This window comes from Hermetia illucens, chromosome 7 (assembly GCF_905115235.1).
Source record: "Hermetia illucens chromosome 7, iHerIll2.2.curated.20191125, whole genome shotgun sequence".
NCBI lineage: Eukaryota > Metazoa > Arthropoda > Insecta > Diptera > Stratiomyidae > Hermetia > Hermetia illucens.
Genome location: NC_051855.1, coordinates 13,119,467 through 13,139,564, shown reverse-complemented (window position 1 = coordinate 13,139,564; position 20,098 = coordinate 13,119,467). Strand labels below are relative to the sequence as shown.

Genomic DNA, 20,098 nt, shown 5'->3' with positions numbered 1-20,098 from the left:
AATTTCTGTTTAGTGAGCTACTGTGGCCTCCCAGCGGGAAATGGATGCATCAAAAATTAATGATTGACAGCTGCCTCGAGAGGGGTAGATGCACTCCCTTTCCATGACACTTCATTTCATATTACTTCCTCCCAGATTCCAAAAAAAATCAATCCTGGATGCATCTAATCATTTGCTCATGGGCTGAAGGACATCATGCCTATCAGACTACTCCCCGGAAGCAATATAAACACTTTGTAATGTCAGCGCAGCTTTTAGGGATATCGAATTGGTGGAGGAGAAAGAGACAGCCCTGCACTTTTTATGAAGCTGCCCGGCATCCTCAGATCTCAGACTAAGACACCTTGGCAAGGTTTTCTTCAATGAAAAATCTGCACACTCTCTATCTCTGGAAAATGTTCTCAAATTCGCTAAAGCCTGCAAACACCGTAGGCGGGAAGCCATTGAATAGGCAATTTACGGGGATAGTACAATGGGCCTAACATTGGCCTGAGTCCTCGGAGCTGTGGCTCCCCCCAGTAAACTAAACTAACCAAGCTTCCTTAAAAAAAACCCAGAAACATAATTCACTCCTTGATTCCAGTAAGATCCATTGCCATTTATCCTAGATGTATCTTTAAAGAAGCGCTACCTTTAGTTCCCACTGGGATTTGACTGCGTACTCGCAACGTTAACGCACAACCATGATGATTTCCCCTTGGTAGTGAACGTTTTTTGTTGGTAGATAAAGTGAAATGGGTTTAACGACGGTTGCTTATCTGCAATGGCATGTTCAAAACGTGTTTAGTGAACTAAAGTATAGTGTGTCAAAAAAGTAATCGTCTGTTTACATTTTCCGCGATTAATTTACGATTTTCATAGCTTAGCCTCTAATGAATGGCGACCCTAATCGTCATGTGGGAAAAGAGGCAGACGATAACAGGTGCCATGGGGGAAAGGAGTTCGGAGCGCGCAATGAGGATAGCTAGCGTATAATCGATTTTGCGGACACCCATGACCTTGCACTTATGAATACATAATTCATCAAACGATTGTCTCATCTTCCTACATTTTATAATGGAAACAGTAAAACGCAAATCGACTATATTCTCATAAGACGCCGACATTTTACTGATTCACTGTCACTGATTGCAAAGCCGTTTATTATGAGACCATCGTACCTCAGCATCGGCTATTGATTGCCGTCCTGCGAAGTAAGCCACCGATAAAAAAGTGTGAGGAACGCACTGGCCCGCCGCGCATTAAATGGTGGCGAATTCTTGAGAAAAAATGATCTCACTCATGCGATTACCGACCATTACGAATGTGGAACAATCGTGGAATCAAATGAAAGACACGATCCACAAAGGGGATCTGCAACCCTTGGGATCACCAAACCGGATAAGCGGTACATCAACCGATGTTAAAATGAAGGTATGTGAAAAGAAACGCCTCTACCACGAATTTCTCGACGATAAAACGCTGGCCAATTGGCAAATTTATAAGAATGCCAACCGGGAAGCAAAGAAAGCCAGTCGTTGTCACCCGCGCGGACCATTACAAAAATCTTTATGATAAACTGGTCACTCGGGATGGCGAGAGAGATCTGGATCGACTTGTTAAAAGCCGCAACGAATGCACACAGGATATCGAACACCTTTGTTGCGTTAATGACAAGAACGGTAATTTGCTTACCAACCGTCGAGCCGCAACAGATAGATGGTGAGAATACTTCGAGCAGATTTCATCGGAAGAATTTGCTCATCTTCCACTTCCACAATTACACATTTGGACCAGTTCCACCTGTCAGAGCGGCTGGTGCTCAGAGGTGGCGGTGAGGAAGACGGGGCGGCAACTCTGTCGGCCAAACCAAAACCAAGTGGCCGAGAAGAACCTCCATAGTGGTGGCACCGAGAGACGCTGTACTCAGATGCAGTAGGCGAATGATCCAAAGGCCTAATCAGGACGATCAGACCCGAATCTGCACGGGGACTCATCTGAAGTGGCAATTTGATCACGAAACCTTACCAGGGGTATACTGGTACCATGGGAACCGGGATAGCCCCTGGACTCTCATACTTGGGGTGAACTCCCGTTGTATGTGAGTATACCTCGATTGTTTGGGGTTGGACCCCTAGTGGGAGCTTCATGGGGGTTATTGGTTATGCTCAAGCGAGAAGAGACCTTCGGGCCTCGGCGTGGTGTTGCGTTTCAACACGGGTGCCGTACTCCTTAGTTCGGTAGAGATTTAGGTAGGTCTTGCATCCACCAGTATGAATGCTAAGCCATGCACTTGGTATAGACTGGTACCGTTGTTGCTTGTCTCAGCGGGGCTCTGATTGTGGTGACAACATCAATCCGTGTCCTAAGAAGACCGTGGGATTAAGTCATCCAGACAGGTGCTCACGTTAAACTCTCAAGGACTTAACTGTCAGCGCAACTGAAGTCGAGGAGGCAATAAAACGAATGAAATCGGGGAAAGTCACAGGACCTGACGACATCGCAACCGGATTTATCAAAAACGGGGTGCGCAGGAAATAGTGGCCGTACAATGCGATCCATCTGCTCGCTCTTAAATGAACAGGGTTTCCTTAGAGCCCCGATTTTTCGGATTAGCAGTTTGTAACTGAATCGCCACGAGTCTCCATTCACCTCGTCGATCAGATCCTGCCAGCAGCGAGCTTTTCTTTTCTTTTCTGATTTTTACTCTGTCACTATGGTGCATGCCTCCTCCCGCTGCGCTGCGGAGTCTGCTTTTGGGTGATGTGTACTCTCTCACTATGGTACATGCCTCCTCCCGGTCGCTGAGACGTTCTGTTAAGCGGCGGAGCCTGTGGCACTCCTTCCGAAGCTCTTCGATTTTCACTCTCCACCAATACATAAAAGGTTTGCCACGTCTCGATGCCCTCCTAGGCATGCAGGCTCCGCAGGCCGTCGTTATCAGGTTCATAACTGAATTTACGACAGTGTCGGCTGCAGCGTCACCGCCTCCAGGAATACCCTCCGACGCGGCCGCACCTGTTCCAAGAGTTTAGACAAACCTCCCGGCGTTCACCTTCGCGACGTTCCATGCACCGAAAGAGCGCCGGGGTGACGTACGCCGAGAGTTTGTGTCCATCATTTCGAAGGCAATATATTGATGGTCGCTTACCCAGAAGTCTTCCAGAACTCGTGAACCATTCACCAGCGACACCAGTGATTCCAACGTGAAGGTTACGTCTGGGATGCTTCTCTCGCAGCCCGGGTGGATCCGGTGTTTAGAACTACCAGTCCTGTTCTCGCCGCCATTTCCAGAATTCGTTTCCATCTGGAGTCTGTGTGAGGCATGCCCTATTCAAGTGTCCTAGCACTGAAGTCACCCCGGCCAGAATCTGCCCATCTATGCCTAAGATAGCGTCCTCCAAAACATTAAGCATGCGTCGAAAGAACGGGATCGTCTTATTCGGCCCAGATGGCAGCGGTACCTGATATGTCAGGAGGCCATGAAACTGGGTCCTTGTTTTGGTACTGCTCACTGATGAGTACTAAATCGGCTTTGGTCTCTGCAGCGAACTGCGCTAGCAACTCGTGAGCGGTTGCACTCTAGTGCATATTGATTTATAGGATGCGAACTGTGTCCTAGCTCTTTCCAGTTCTGCTCTGAAGACTGGATACCGCCCCGAGCCCGCAGTGTGCGCAATGTTCTCATCAGTCGCGCCACGATCCCTGCACAGGCCGCAGCGTTCCTTTTCATTGCAGGTGTTCGCCTTATGGCCTGCCTGACCGCATTTATGGCACCGACAGGTTGCAGATGTATGCCCATAATTCAAACATCTGTAACATTTGGTTGGGGGGCCCGGATTCGTATCCTACACACTACTCAACCAATTCTTATTTTCCCGCTGTTTAGAAGCTTCCTTGATTGCTCGGCAACTTCCACCACAGCGAGTTTTTGGCCTCGGAAGTTCGCAGAGGTGATACGAATCCGGGCATTGGATAGCTCCGAACATTCGCGTTTGATCGCCTCTTTTACCTCGTTCTTTTCAGGGAGGCAGTCAAGGCCTGGGACTTCCAGAGAACACGTGGGTTCCAGGCTGGAAGCCAAAGCTTTTTCTCCCAGAAACCCCTTGACTGCTTCAGAGAACGTAACTTTATTTATTGTCTTCGGGCCTAATTCGACTAGGACTCCACCATCCTTTGTTTTACGAATGGAAGACACTTCTGTTTGGTTATCTTCGGGTTTAATCTTGTAATGGATATCACTGAGGACTTCCGCTAAAGTCTTCCTTTCCGTCGGCTTAATAAGCAGAGCTCTAGCCCTCCTTCGTCTACCCAGCTTTTCTTTTGGTCCCTCGCAGAGTTTTTTCTGATGTCGTGATGTGTTGTTGTCTCTTGTTCCTCTTCGCCTTTGTATTGAGCCCTGGAGAGTACCTGATTGAAGTGTCCCGTAGATGTCCCTTCCTCCTTCCGTTTTTTTTTTTTCAACAGTCCGCTCTGCAGTGAGCTGTCTGCGATCCGTTTGGTACTCGTGGTGTTCTCGTCGGGAGGCGCCGTTGTTTCTGCTTCCTGCAGATTCTTTCTTACTTTCCATGTCCGCTTATAACATGAAATCCTGTCCAGGAGCTCCTCCGGTTGCATTAGCCCGTTTTTCCCCCCTTTGCTGACGTTTTTCTGGAAGAACGTAACAGATCGCATGCACTTCACAACTACCGCGCATTTCTTAATAAGCCTTTCCTGATCAGCTTGCGCCAGAGTAGTCGACAGTCCTCCCACTCGGCTTATATTCGAAATCATTTGGTTAATTTCGGCAATTTCCACTGTGCCTCTTTGCGCGAATCTAGCACTGCGAAGTACTGTCTGGGTTCCTGTCTCCGTTGCAGGTGTCGCATCTCTTTGGGAGTCCTACTCTGCATCTGCGCGTCCCGATGTCTTGTCGAGTATTTTAGTCCTTGTTACGTCCTTCGCTGGACGCTGGGGCGAATGGGGCATTTGTGTACTGTGAATAAACGCAACTAGCTCACTCTCCACTTCCATTATCTCCTCGTTTGGTTTGTTTTTGTTCGTCATTTAAATGACGACCGTACGCAAGGGAGCGGGCCGCAATAGTCAGGAACAGGTATACCCTCGGGGACAAAGCTCCTACCCCAGTTCCCTGAGGCCTGACCTACATTTAGCTGATCCCGGAACTCACGGACGGATCAGCGCTCACTCGGTTCAATGCACACTACCCGAGCAGGGTCCTGGCTCCATTCTACTTTTTTATACATCCTCCTCTCAGGCTTCTTGGCGATAGTTTCAGCCGGCCATGCAGAGGAATCCGCTGAAGTGCCCTGTTTTGACCATTAAGCTCGAACTTACAAGAGGATGTTCACCCGGTAAACAAAAATCCTCCTAATTCCGTTTAGGCATGAGGGTATTCGCAAGCGAAGGAAGCTCTGGTCCTAATACCATTTTAGTTTTGAAAAAAAAAGCTATTTTTCCGGGTTGTCCTAGTCGGACCCGCCATTTATTTATTTATTATGCATTAATTCATTTGCAGAAAGGAGTAACCGCCGCCGATCTGACTTTCTCCGGGGCTTTTATATTTTTCCGTTTAAGGGTACCTGGCCCCTTCGATGGCGGAAGTGTTGCCTGGAACATATGGCGTGAGTGAAAACTAGTGACCGTCGCGCCATTTACTCGTAGCGGCGAAATGTTTAGTTCCGGTTTGTGTATTTGCTGGCGTGCGTAGGAGCATTTCCGAGAATTAATGGTGGAGTTGTCGCTTAAATAATACTTCTCTCAGTCTTCAAAGCCAGTGCATGAATGAATTCAAAAAGTGACTGGCACAAACGGAAAGTTGTGATCTGCCATCAGAAAGAACCTTCGCGATTTGAAACGAATTACGCCGGCATCAGATGTCCATTGTACATTGTGTCGCTCGCTCGCACGTTCATTGTACATTAGCCATTACTCAGCAGCTTGTTCGGCTTGTCAAACTCATTTCAGTGCGAAGTACCGTTTGTGTTGGGTTAGTCCAAGTGTCGTCCTGTTTATTACGTTCAAAAAAACCCATAAAGGAGCGGAAATATTAAGAAATCGAACGTTACGCGTGCTACGCTAAGCACGGAGCGTTTTCTCGTGCAGAAATTCCAATTTGGGGGGTAAGTTGGTGAAATTACGCTGCGAAGCACGCCATTGAAGCTGCACCGAGAGTACGTGGTGGTGCCGTTCCACCAGGGAAGCGTCATTTGGCGCGCCGAGTAATTTCACCGAATTGCGTCAAGTAAAGTGTGTCGCGTTATACAAATGTTTATATTAATTTCAGAGGTGTTGATTCGCTTAAGCGACAACAGTGAGGCCACGAGCGTGGTGAAATATTCTTCGAGGGAAAGAGTGTAGAGCGACGACCAGAAAATGTCGTCCGACTCGAAGGCTCCGCTTCGGACCGTGAAGCGGGTACAGTTTGGTATTCTGGCTCCGGATGAGATTGTAAGAAAGATTTTATCTAAGAATTTCCAATTGATTGTTAAATCCCGTTCCCATTATTCTGTTTTAGCGTCGAATGTCCGTGACTGAGGGCGGAATTCAGTTTCCAGAGACAATGGAGGGCGGTCGCCCGAAACTTGGTGGGCTGATGGATCCCCGTCAGGGTGTCATTGATCGAAATGCACGGTGTCAAACGTGTGCCGGGAACATGACCGAGTGTCCAGGTCATTTTGGTCATATCGATCTCGCAAAGCCGGTGTTCCACATTGGATTCATGACCAAAACTATGAAAATCTTGCGTTGCGTGTGCTTCTACTGCTCCAAGTTGCTCGTCTCGCCCAATAACCCCAAAATCAAAGAAATCGTAATGAAATCCAAGGGACAGCCGCGGAAGCGTCTGGCCTACGTTTACGACTTGTGCAAAGGCAAAAAGATTTGCGAGGGTGGCGAGGACATGGATTTGACTAAGGACGGACAACCAGTGGATCCATCCAAGAAAGCAGGACACGGCGGTTGCGGTCACTATCAACCCTCAATTAAACGAACCGGTCTGGAACTAATAGCGGAATGGAAGCACGTCAACGAGGACTCACAGGAAAAGAAAATCACAGTTCAAGCCGAACGTGTCTGGGAAATTCTGAAACACATTACAGACGAGGAATGCTTCATTCTCGGCATGGATCCGAAATTCGCCCGGCCCGATTGGATGATTGTCACAGTTTTACCTGTTCCGCCACTTGCTGTCCGACCGGCTGTCGTTATGTTCGGCGCAGCCAAGAATCAGGACGATTTGACCCATAAACTGGCGGACATCATAAAAGCAAACAATGAACTGAAGAAAAATGAAGCTTCGGGAGCGGCGGCGCATGTTATCCAGGAGAACATCAAAATGTTGCAGTTCCACGTTGCAACGTTCGTGGATAACGACATGCCGGGCATGCCGCGGGCCATGCAAAAATCCGGTAAACCGCTCAAAGCCATCAAGGCTCGTTTAAAAGGCAAAGAAGGTCGTATTCGAGGAAATTTGATGGGTAAACGTGTGGATTTCTCGGCCCGTACTGTCATCACTCCCGACCCCAATCTCCGGATCGATCAAGTTGGTGTCCCGCGTTCGATTGCACAAAATCTCACTTTTCCGGAGCTCGTCACACCGTTTAACATTGATCACATGCAAGACCTTGTACGACGTGGAAATTCTCAGTATCCGGGCGCTAAGTACATTGTGCGGGATAACGGTGAACGTATTGATTTGCGATTCCATCCGAAACCGAGTGATCTTCACTTACAGTGCGGTTACAAAGTGGAACGACATTTGCGTGATGACGATCTAGTGATTTTCAATCGACAACCGACTCTTCACAAGATGAGTATGATGGGCCATCGAGTTAAGGTTCTGCCCTGGTCAACGTTCCGGATGAATTTGTCCTGTACTTCACCATACAACGCTGATTTCGATGGAGACGAGATGAACTTGCACGTCCCGCAGAGCATGGAAACCCGAGCCGAGGTAGAGAACATTCACGTGACACCGCGACAGATTATCACCCCTCAGGCGAATAAACCCGTCATGGGTATTGTGCAAGACACCCTAACAGCTGTGCGGAAGATGACAAAACGAGATGTCTTCATCGAGAAGGAGCAGATGATGAATTTACTCATGTTCTTGCCCACATGGGACGGCAAGATGCCACAGCCTTGCATCCTTAAACCAAAGCCGCTTTGGACGGGCAAGCAGATATTCACCCTGATCATTCCTGGCAACGTGAACATGATCCGGACGCACTCCACTCACCCCGACGAAGAGGACGACGGGCCGTATAAGTGGATCTCACCTGGAGATACAAAAGTCATGGTAGAACACGGTGAACTTATCATGGGTATCCTTTGTAAGAAAACTTTGGGTACATCGGCGGGGTCACTGCTTCACATCGTCTTCTTGGAACTTGGACATGAGATTTGTGGTCGCTTCTACGGAAACATTCAGACTGTCATCAACAACTGGCTACTATTGGAGGGTCACAGCATTGGTATCGGTGACACTATTGCTGATCCGCAGACTTACAATGAAATCCAGAGCTCCATTCGTAAGGCCAAAGACGACGTCATCAGTGTCATCCAAAAGGCACACAACATGGAATTGGAACCTACGCCCGGTAACACGTTGAGGCAAACTTTCGAGAACCAAGTGAATCGTATCCTGAACGACGCTCGAGACAAAACTGGCGGTTCTGCCAAGAAGTCCCTAACAGAATATAACAATCTAAAGGCTATGGTGGTCTCAGGTTCAAAAGGATCCAACATTAACATCTCACAAGTTATCGCTTGTGTAGGCCAACAGAACGTAGAAGGTAAGCGCATCCCCTATGGATTCCGTAAGCGTACGTTGCCGCATTTCATCAAGGACGATTACGGTCCCGAATCGCGTGGCTTCGTCGAAAATTCATATCTTGCCGGCTTGACTCCGTCTGAGTTCTACTTCCACGCTATGGGCGGTCGTGAAGGTTTGATTGATACCGCCGTCAAAACTGCTGAAACAGGATATATCCAGCGTCGTCTTATAAAGGCTATGGAGTCTGTTATGGTAAACTACGACGGAACAATTCGTAATTCAGTGGGTCAATTGATTCAGTTGCGTTACGGTGAGGACGGTCTGGCCGGTGAAACCGTGGAGTTCCAGAACTTGCCGACGGTTAAACTTTCAAACAAAGCCTTTGAGAAGCGTTTCAAGTTTGATTGGTCCAACGAAAGATACATGCGGCGGATATTCAACGAAGAGGTCTGTAAGGAGCTAAGCGAGTCCGGCTACGCGATCCAGGAACTCGAAGCCGAGTGGGAACAACTCAATCGTGATCGTGAAGCTTTACGGCAAATTTTCCCAAGCGGTGAATCAAAGGTGGTACTTCCATGCAACTTGCAGCGTATGATATGGAACGTGCAGAAGATTTTCCACATAAACAAACGCGTCCCAACTGACTTGAGCCCGCTGAAAGTCATCCAAGGTGTTAAGGAGCTGCTTCAGCGTTGTGTGATTGTGAGCGGAAACGATCGGATCTCTAAACAGGCCAATGAAAACGCCACCCTACTCTTCCAATGTCTTGTCCGTTCTACGCTCTGTACCAAGTACGTGGCTGAGGAGTTCAGGCTGACAAGCGAAGCATTCGAGTGGTTGATCGGTGAAATTGAGACAAGATTCCAGCAGGCGCAAGTTAATCCAGGCGAAATGGTCGGCGCTTTGGCCGCTCAATCACTTGGCGAACCAGCCACACAGATGACACTCAACACTTTCCATTTTGCTGGTGTATCGTCCAAGAACGTAACTCTCGGTGTACCGCGTCTAAAGGAAATCATCAATATTTCAAAACGGCCCAAGGCTCCGTCTCTGACGGTGTTCTTAACCGGCGCTGCGGCACGTGATGCTGAAAAAGCTAAAAATGTCTTGTGCCGACTTGAACACACCACTTTGCGGAAAGTCACAGCCAACACGGCTATCTACTATGATCCGGACCCTCAAAGAACTGTTATATCAGAGGATCAGGAGTTCGTTAACGTATACTACGAAATGCCAGACTTCGACCCCACTCGCATTTCACCATGGTTGCTGCGTATCGAACTGGATCGTAAGAGAATGACAGATAAAAAGTTGACAATGGAGCAGATTGCCGAGAAAATCAACGCTGGATTTGGGGACGATTTGAATTGCATATTCAATGACGACAATGCGGATAAGCTGGTCTTGCGGATTAGGATCATGAACAACGAAGATAACAAGTTCCAAGACAACGAGGACGAAACCGTCGACAAGATGGAAGACGACATGTTCTTGCGTTGCATAGAGGCGAACATGCTATCAGACATGACCCTACAAGGAATCGAAGCAATCGGCAAAGTATACATGCATTTACCGCAAACAGACAGCAAAAAACGTATTGTCATCACGGAGTCTGGAGAATTCAAAGCTATCGGCGAATGGTTACTGGAAACGGACGGAACTTCCATGATGAAAGTTCTGAGCGAACGTGACGTTGATCCTGTTCGAACTTACAGTAACGACATTTGTGAGATATTCCAGGTGTTGGGTATCGAGGCTGTACGAAAATCTGTGGAGAAAGAAATGAATGCTGTTTTGCAGTTCTACGGTCTATACGTGAACTATCGACATTTGGCTTTGCTTTGTGACGTAATGACCGCCAAAGGACATCTTATGGCCATCACTCGGCATGGTATCAATAGACAGGATACTGGTGCTTTGATGAGATGTTCTTTCGAGGAAACTGTTGATGTGCTGATGGACGCTGCTGCTCATGCGGAGACAGATCCAATGAGGGGTGTCTCGGAAAATATTATTATGGGTCAGCTGCCGAAAATGGGAACTGGTGAGTGTTGCTGCTTTTATTCTTTTGAGGAGGGGATGTTCAATTTTGTTGTGGTTTAGGTTGCTTTGATCTGCTTTTGGATGCTGAGAAGTGTAAGCATGGTATTGAGATCTCTAATACGCTCGGATCATCGCTGATGGGCGCCACCGGGATGTTTTTCGGTGCTGGTTCTACGCCTAGCATGAGCCCGCCAATGACACCTTGGGAACAGGGAACCCCACGATATTTTTCACCATCAGGACCTAGTAAGTACCAATATTTATTTATTTATGCAATTTTCGGAGCTGATTTTTTTTTGTGTTGTTGCAATTTGTAGTAAGTGGTATGACTCCTGGCGGACCAAGTTTCTCGCCGTCAGCAGCATCAGATGCATCGGGCATGTCACCGCATTGGTCTCCGATTCCGGGATCACCTAGTTCTCCTGGGCCGTCAATGTCGCCGTTCTGTCCATCGTCTCCGTCAGCGTCGCCATCATATTCACCGAACAGTCCAACCTATGCGGCATCATCGCCGGGCGCGTCGTCGCCGAACTACTCGCCTGCAAGTCCGAATTATTCGCCTACGAGTCCATTCTATGCCACCAGTCCCGGCTACTCTCCAGGCACCAATGTTCAACCAACATCGCCACACTATTCACCGACGAGCTCAAATTATTCTCCGACCTCGCCTGTGTATTCTCCTACATCAAATTATCAGTCATCAAGTCCGGGCTACTCGGGATCGAATTGTTACTCACCATCGAGCGCTTATTCACCAAGCAGTCCCAACTATTCCCCAAATTCTCCGGTGTATTCTCCAACATCTCCATCATATTCGCCCTCTAGTCCTTCATATTCACCGACTAGTCCCTGTTATTCCCCAACTAGCCCTTCCTATTCCCCGTCTTCACCGAATTACACTCCAGCGACTCCATCGTATTCACCGACGAGCCCTAATTACTCGTCCTCCCCGCATTATTCCCCAACTTCCCCTTCATATTCACCGACATCACCTAAATATTCCCCAACAAGTCCAACCTATTCTCCGCCGAGCCCTTCATTCGATGGCTCACCGCAGTATACGCCTGGATCGCCACAGTACTCTCCAACCTCACCGAAATATTCACCAACGTCCCCTGTATACTCGCCCAGCTCACCACAGCATTCACCAACTGTGGGCAGCGGTAATCAGTACAGTCCAACAGGAAGTAGCTATTCGGCCACAAGCCCTCGCTATTCTCCGAATATGTCGACGTATTCACCAAGCAGTACGAAATATTCTCCAACAAGTCCAACGTACACACCTACACATAATTATTCACCGACCAGTCCGCTTTATTCGCCAGCTGCATCGCAAGGGTATAGCCCTACGAGTCCTGTTTATTCTCCGAGTAGCCCAGCTTCGGAGGAACCTGACGATTAAATGATCGATGGAGGTTGAAGGAAGGAAATCCATCTCAAATGATGATTTGATATGATTTTTAGATTTAGTTGTGGCGATTAAATTTCCCTTTTTATATATGTATATGTTCATAATAATTTGAAAAATTATCGACAACGCCTTTTATTTAGTACGGCAACGATGGTGGGAAGTCATGGCACAGATAAAGACACTTGATGGCGGCTTAGTGCGCATCAATATTTTGGTTCATTTAGAGATTTACGTTGTTCTATCTTTTCTGGACGATGGCCGGGTCGTAGAGGCGGCCCATTGTGAATTTGGTGACTGAAGCTCCGCTCCTTGGCGATGAAATGTATTGTCTCCCTTGGTCTAAGCCCAGAATGTCCGGAATATTCTGGGGCCCCTCGGTGGCGCTGGGGGAATACATTTCAGAAGTCTAAGCTTCTTTCGATAGTCGCTTCCGGTGCTCCGATAGCAATTTTTTGGGGCTAGGACAGAGTGTTGCAGCTGGTGACTGCCAACGTGTCCAGGGACTCCGAATCCGCACATGTCAGGAAGGTCTGTATGCTTTCCGGGAGCCTCTGCTCTGCTACTCGGCAAGGATGCGTTGACATTCTTCACGGGCAACCACCTCCCTTGCGGCTGTAGATAGTTTTATGCTCCTTAGTAAGAAGGGCAACGGAGATTGCTCCACCATCACGGCCGGTTCTGAGACAGTGCGATAAGCAGACACCATTCGCAAAGCTCCTGATCTCTGCACTTGAGCAAGGCGCTTACCTCCTTGTTAAGGGCGTAAGCCCATACCTCCGCACCCTAGAGCAAAACGGACTGCGTTGCTCCCATAAGAAAACGCCTCCTAATATATATAGGGCCCCCAACATTCAGTATTAACCGTCTCAAGGCCGAGACTTCCGCTGCTGCTTTAATTTGCTAGATGAAGCTCATCTTCGAGTCTAGCAATAAACCAAGGTATTTAACCGCCAGCTGTTTCCTTTTATCCTTTTTTTATTCGGGCCCTGGGAACTATTTGGATTAAGTTTCCTCCAGGCACGTCTTCCTCTTTCCGTTTTTTCTCCAGTTCGCTTTGCAATGGCCTATCTGCGGCCCGTTTGACGCCTGCAGTGTTTTCAGCAGGAAGTGCGGCTTTTTTCTGCTTTCCAAGCGTCTTCCGCTGCCCTACACGTTCGTGTGTAGAGGGAGATGCGGTTCAATAGTCCGCCCAGTTTCATCAGCCCGTTTTGGACGCTTTTGCTTACGTTCCTTTGGAGGAATGTTGCCGACCGTATGTGCTTCACCACTGCCGCGCATTTCTTGATGAGCCTTTCCTGTTCGGCTCTAGCTAGGATGGTCGACTGCACTTCTACTCGATTCGTGTTCGAATCCATCTGCTCAGGACTAGTGATTCTGACTGGGTTTTTTTCCGGAACAAGGACACTACAAGGTATTGGAGTTGCCATCCCTGTAACGTCTAACACGCCATTTGGCAAGGTTTCCTTTTTAATTGGGTGTCCCGGTGGTCGCTGTGATGAGCGACGCATTTTTGTGCTGCGCCCATATGCAGCCAGCTCTTCCTTCTTCCCTGATATTTCGTCGATTTTTTACGTAATTAGGTTTATTCTCCATGGCCGTAATAGTCAGGATCGGGTGAACCCTCGGGGGCACAGCCCTTACCCCAGTTCCCTGAACTGCGCTTAGCTGATCCCGGAACTCACGGACAGATCAGTGCTCCCTCGGGACAATGCGGTGTATTAACATCCGACCAGGATCCTGAAGAGGCTGGCTTTTGATGCACATCTCGACATCGGGACCTCCCAGTGTATCCCGACGTGCACCGGTCATTCACGGTTCGCTCTTCACCCAGAGGTCTTATCAAGGTGCCAAATAGGGAATCGGAATTATTTACTCGGGGACATCACTCCCCGTATCAGAAGCAACCCGTCGAAGGATGCTGACCACCCCTGATGCTTCGATAGTAATACCTTAATCGCTCTTTACTGCGGGTATCTCGTGCTTGAAAGCTGGAAAGTTGTCAAACTTATTTATTTTATTCCTTTTTTTATTGGTCCTTGCATCTACTTCGAATTTGGGAAAATGGTAAACATTAATTTCAAAAATTATTCAACAAAAACTTTATTTTAAAATTTGCGCCACATTCGACATCCGATTGATTAAAATATAGATTAAAGAATGTCATATAAACGTATCCATTCCCTAACTTGTCGAATCATTCTATCTCTCTTTATCCACAGCACTTTCGTATATTATACCCAGATGAGATGAAGCCATATACCTTGGACAAAAGAAAATTTCATCGAACTGAACGAATCTCGTCAAACATAGAAAAAAAAACAAACCCAACGAACATAATGGCGTCGAGGCGTGTGTGAAAAAATCCGAGTGCGTGATATATCGGCGGAAATATGTGTAAATTTATCTAATTTTCATAGTGAAAATTCATGAAAAATATAAAAGAATCTATCTATGAACGTCCGGTGTAATGAAAATCGATGAAATTGATGCATGAAAAGGATTTTTCGCGAGTTATCCACGATTCGATTGACTACGGTTTGTTGGACGGTCAGTTGTACGGTTTGCGGTGTATCGGAAAAGAAGGGACCTGGTGCTGCGCCAGTGGTTAATATTGAAGAGTGCGGCCTTGTTCCTTTTATCGAAACGATTGTGTAGTGATTTCGAATGGCAGATTTTCATGAACAAATCACACCCGGAATGGTGGAAATCTAAGTAATTTTGTTGTGCTGGACTCCGATGGAATTCAGATGCATTTTTTTTTCTTTCTCGTAATTTGTATCTGATGGCGTTGTGAAAAAGGAGATACTCTCCAGTTTTCGTTGTGTTCGTGCGTGTCATGTTTGCAATATATCGCGGCTGATGGTTTGGAATTGTCGCTACTCCGGGTCGGCAGCAATGCAGTAATTTTGTGTATGTATCGAAATTGGATGTTTCAGGGTAGATTTTAGTCAAATGTTTATAGCACAGTCCACGGAGTTGATGATTCCAGTCAACAGTTGAAATGATAATTGGTTCCCGCAGTCTGTCAGTGCTGGGGGACCTATGTTGGCCTTCGGAAATTAGATTGGTCCAGGACCCAGGAGTTTTGGAAAATCTATCCAATTTGAAGTCCTTACAGAAGTGGTCAGTGGAAGGGAATCGAACCCAGCTGAAAAGGGCTCTCATCCACCCAGGAAAGTGCAGAGCTAGTTGCATCTTTGTGTGTCCACTTGGAGGTCGTCAATCAGTTCTTTGCTGACGCTTGCCCTATTGGCTTACAACCAAAACAGGTGGTCCGATAGCCATTCTATCCCCTCATTTTCCCGACTATTTGGAAGCAAAAAGGAACCTAATATAACCTTCAAAACCTTAGACCACCCCAATTCCTTGTACGATCCACCAAAAGTCATTATTCATCTTAAATCTTAGCTGACAAATGTCAATGCCATTAACGTACCACAACCTCCAGTTTGTTGTCCTTTCCTTGATACGCTAGGTAGGTAGGAAGGCATCAGTGCCTGCTCCGAGTCTCCGCCTCCAATTAGCCCTTTGATCGCCGTTTTGATGCCACAATCCCCAAAGACTCTGACTGTCCTAGCCGGTTCAGGGCTTCAGAGCCAACCCGTAGCATTCACGAAGGAAAGCAGCTCCCCCGCCCTGCAGCTAGGAATATCCCTGAGGTCCCCAAAAGAATGGTTTACCCAGTGTCCGCAGCGCTGGGCAATCGCAAAGGAGGTTCCTCCCTCTCCTCCGTAGCTTCGGCAATGGGAATTGTAGGGTATGTCAAGCCTGGCAGCATGGGCCCTAAGGGCTAGTGCCCCGTGCAGACCGCCGTAATCTTGGTTTTGTTGTAAGTGGACCAAGTCCTCCTTGATCTGGAGCAGGTGGTGAGTCTTCGCCATTTGAGGTCCGCGGCTGCTAAGTATTGCCAGTAGATCCCGCCGTTGACAGTTGCCAACGGGACATCGACTGTACTCTCCGAAGGACTACCAAGAGCAGACCTCCATCTGGCCAGTTTGTCAGTCCGCTCATTCCCTTCTATCTTCTTACGGCCGGGAACCCAGAAGAGGGTGACCTTAAACGTGCCGCCCAGACTGTTCAGCACGTTTCTGCACCGCCCAGACTGTTCAGCACGTTTCTGCACCGCCCCATGAGCCTGGAGGATGTCGTCAGCGACGACATCCTCCTCGACTATCGATCAGAACTGCTATGTTAAGCTTGAGGCTCGGATCATGCCCCAGCCCTCAACAGGCTTCCACTATCGCCAGTACCTTCGCTTGGAATACACTGGCGAAACCTGGGAGACCATACGACTGGGACACACGGTTTGTGTCCGTACCGAGTCCCCAGACCATCTTTGATCCATCGGCGAAGAATACTGTATCATAACCTTCCAACACGCCCCCGGTCTTCCACTCTGTCCTGGTTGGAAAGTCCGCAGCCAATTTTCTTGTAAAGGTCAGCTTGCGTGTGGCATAACCCGTGGGGTATTCCCAAATGTCCCGAGGCACTTCATTTAGGATGTTTCTATGGCCGTAGGGCTACGCCGTCCAGCATCCAGACTCACGTGCAACGCATTTAATGTGGAGTTCTAGGGGGAAGAGATGCAGCATCTGCCAAGCAGGACTGCACAGCCTGGGTAGCACCTGCACAGGCTTCGTTCTATTGTACTTTTTGCTCAAAGCCTGCCACCATACAATAGAGCCGCACGTTCGGATGGGACGCAACACATCCGTGTACATCCAGAAAACCATCCTCGGCTGAAGACCCTATTCCTTTGCAAAGGATCTCTTGCAGGCATAGAAAACTATACAATCCTTCTTATCCCTCGGTTCTATGTTCGACTTCTAATTTAGTTTTGGACCCAGGATTACCCCCAGATACTTCACATTGGAGGGAGGGACGAATTTTTGTTCGTTCAGCCATGATAGGTGAAATTCAGGTACCCTTGTCTTGGTGGTGAATAGCATCAGTTCCGTTTTGGTTGGGTTTATGCCGACTCTGCATCTCCGGCACACCTTTCGCAATGCTCCTTCGACTCCAAATGGAGGGAAACATCCCCAACACTAATATCATCATCGTCATATGCCACCACCTTCACCCCGCTGCTATCCACTGCTCACAAAAGTTCGTCCATCACTATTAACCAAATTACCGGAGAGAAGGCGCCAATCCTGGGGCGTGCCTCTGTTCACAACTCTTGTGAAGTATATAATATATAATCCTCCAATCCAATACTGGTCAAGACTTCCTTGTTGGCGTTGCTATTAACATCGTTGAATGCTCCCTCTATATCCAAGAAGGCAGCTAGGGTATACTGCTTGTACTGCAGTGACTGCTCAACCGTGCCGATTACCTGGTGGAGAGCAGTTTCTGTGGATTTGCCTTGAGGTAGGCATGCTGGGACTTACAAAAAGGCGTTCTTCCCATAGTTGCCCTTAAGTGGATGGTCCAAGACACGCTCTAGGGTCTTCAACACGAAAGAGGTGAGGCTGATTTGTCGGAAGTCCTTTGCGGACTCATTGTCGCGCTTTCGATACATACGTCACTCCAAGCCTATGATACGTAGCCCAAAGAGATACAGCCCCGATAAATCTCGACAAGCCACGGCACAATTCTTTGCTGTTGCTTCTGTAGCATGCCTGGCATTGTGCCATCTGGAGCCGGAGATTTATATGAATGAAAAGCTGTTTATAGCTCAGTCAATCTTATCCTCGGTAATTATCGATTTGATAGTCTCGCAAAATCCTCTTCGCAGACGCGAAAGTGCCCCTGGATCAACAGTGCTAAGGTTTCACTAGAAGATTCCGTCCAGAAGCCTTCCGATTTTTTAAAAAAGGATGGGCTCCATATGTTCCTTGGAGAAAATCTTACTGAGCCTCGCGGATTCAGTGGTGCTTTCAATGTTCTGACAGTAGTCCAACCAAGACCGTCTCTTGGCGGTCTTGATGGCCGACTTCTTCAGGTAGTCCTTGTGTGGCTGCCAATATTTATGCCTCCTGAGGCTGAACAGATCTTAATTCCATCAGGGTAGCAGTATCTTCTTCTTGTATTTAGCAGGGCACGAGACTTTAAAGGCGGCATCAAATGCCTTTTTCAGAGTCCTGACATTTGACTTCAGTTCGTCTGTCGTGCCAATCTTGTCAATTCGGAGAGTTTCCTCTTGATTACTTGAGCAAACTTCCTCCAGTCGATTCTCCTAGGGTCTCTGAAGACTTCTGCGGCGAGATCTAGACTGGGAAATATCCAACTATGATCTGAGAAAGATCCCTGATAAGACACCCTCAAGTTCTCCAGCATAAAAATCCCCATTGTCGGTAAGTAAGGTGATATCAAGGACCTCCTCGCAACCGTCACAGATGTTCGAGCTGGGAAAATGGAAGTTTGGGTACTGTCTCTGTTACGCACCGATAGATGACTTGCCCCTCTCGACGATTTGCGGGCTGCCCCAAAGCGTATACCTTGCATTGACCTCGCAGCCTATCAACAGGTTGCTATTATGGTCGTCAAATGTTGTATTTTTTCTGGTGGAGCCGATCGGACGTAAGCCATGTAAACTTAGGAAATATATACGTTTTCTCAGGCCCGGACACAGAAAAACGTGCAGACCCCTCCTCGCGAAGTAACATGCTCTAGGTTTGTCCTGATTAGCGTCTCCTGTGCTGTGGAATAAATTATAATATTTGCTTTGGAGCCCTTTGATAGTTCGGCCGCTCCGATCCGGAGGTGATGTCAATGTCTTCCTCTAGGAGGAAGACAAGCCGATTAACCGCGTCGCACTGATTTATCTGCGTTACCCTCAGCATGATCTGTTTGCGTGGGTGGTTCGTCAGTCCCCGTCGGACCGTCGATTTCATCTCCTCCAAAAACTCGTTGGCGGGATCGATTGGGTCCAGGTCGTCTTCCAGTTTTTCAGAGTCTATCTTTTCCAGTGCCTCCGGTTGCTCTCCGTTTATACGGAACAGGAAATGTTACTGTTTATCTGGGGTTCTTCTTCCTTGATAACTGCCCAGTTGTCAATGGGAATCTTGGGAGTTTTGAAGGCGGAGGGATTGGACAAGCCTTATACGGATATTCGGCAATCAGATGCGAGCGACCGGTCTCCTGGGAATCTCATCGTAGGGGATGGCTTTCAGCTTTACGCCCTCCCAGGCTTTGCTGTTCATAGCGACGCAGGGACCGAGAAAGTCTCTGAAGAATTGCTCTCGTAAGTTATAACGTGTAACCCGCGGACCACCTGAGAGGAATCAAAGCAGGGAATGGATCCCGTATGTTCACCTTTAGTATCTCACTCAATGCCCATCTCCGAAACCATGGCCGCAACGCTTGTTCACACCTCCGGTGCTAGTTTACCGCTAGCGGAATTGCCATCCGCAAGTGTCTCCCAGCCACTTCGCGGTAGGGTTTCGCAGTTCGTGGCTCGTCGGCTGGCTGTTGTTGTTTACCTTTCTCGAGGGGTTTCTTAGCGTCCGAGCTCTCGCCCACTCTACTTCGCGTGTGTTTTTGTTCGACTTAGGTCTGAGAGCGGTGTGCTTCGCCTTCTGCTCGTCAGGCAGGCGTTTGCTATTATATTCTTTAACAATCGCGTGGTATTTATGGTATTTGGTCCTTTTCATTCCACTCGTCGATGGTACCGGCCTCCTTATTCTTAGCAATCTTGCTGGGAATATGCATGGCCTTCTGGTACTGGCTCTTGAGCACGGTTCCAATGGACCTTCGGTTTTTAGCCGGTTTCCGGTGACTGACATTCTTGCCGGATTTTGCTTTTGAGGGACCTCCGACGTCGATGGTTTCGGGTTAGGAAAACTATGTCTGGTACTCGTTATACTCAGCTTGATGGCAGTGGATTCCAGACTGTGAACCCCTGGTCCGTCTGCCGCTTCGGTCTGGGAGGTCCCTGAGGTTGGTTG

At 48.1% G+C, this 20,098-nt stretch overlaps 2 protein-coding genes across 2 annotated transcripts in view; both read left to right on the top strand.

Annotated features, from left to right (window-relative positions):
* Nucleotides 1-5,926: 5,926 nt before the first annotated feature.
* Nucleotides 5,927-12,330, top strand: LOC119660710 (DNA-directed RNA polymerase II subunit RPB1). Its single transcript, XM_038069345.1, has 5 exons — nt 5,927-6,101; nt 6,266-6,429; nt 6,497-10,799; nt 10,859-11,044; nt 11,116-12,330. The coding sequence occupies exons 2-5, from the start codon at nt 6,355-6,357 to the stop codon at nt 12,198-12,200; spliced, it is 5,649 nt and encodes a 1,882-aa protein (XP_037925273.1). The 5' UTR covers nt 5,927-6,101; nt 6,266-6,354; the 3' UTR covers nt 12,201-12,330.
* A 2,198-nt stretch (nt 12,331-14,528) lies between these two features.
* Nucleotides 14,529-20,098, top strand: part of LOC119660858 — a 33,915-nt gene continuing 28,345 nt past the window's right edge. Inside the window, exon 1 of the mRNA XM_038069753.1 lies at nt 14,529-15,119. The gene's annotated coding sequence lies outside the window, so the exon portion shown is untranslated. The remainder of the gene's footprint in view (nt 15,120-20,098) is intronic.

Coding starts and splice junctions, on each gene's coding strand:
- LOC119660710 (XM_038069345.1), top strand. CDS start 6,355: ATGTCGTCCGACTCGAAGGCTCCGCTTCGGACCGTGAAGCGGGTACAG. Junction 10,800..10,858: donor GCTGCCGAAAATGGGAACTG/GTGAGTGTTGCT, acceptor GTTGTGGTTTAG/GTTGCTTTGATCTGCTTTTG. Junction 11,045..11,115: donor TTTTTCACCATCAGGACCTA/GTAAGTACCAAT, acceptor TGCAATTTGTAG/TAAGTGGTATGACTCCTGGC.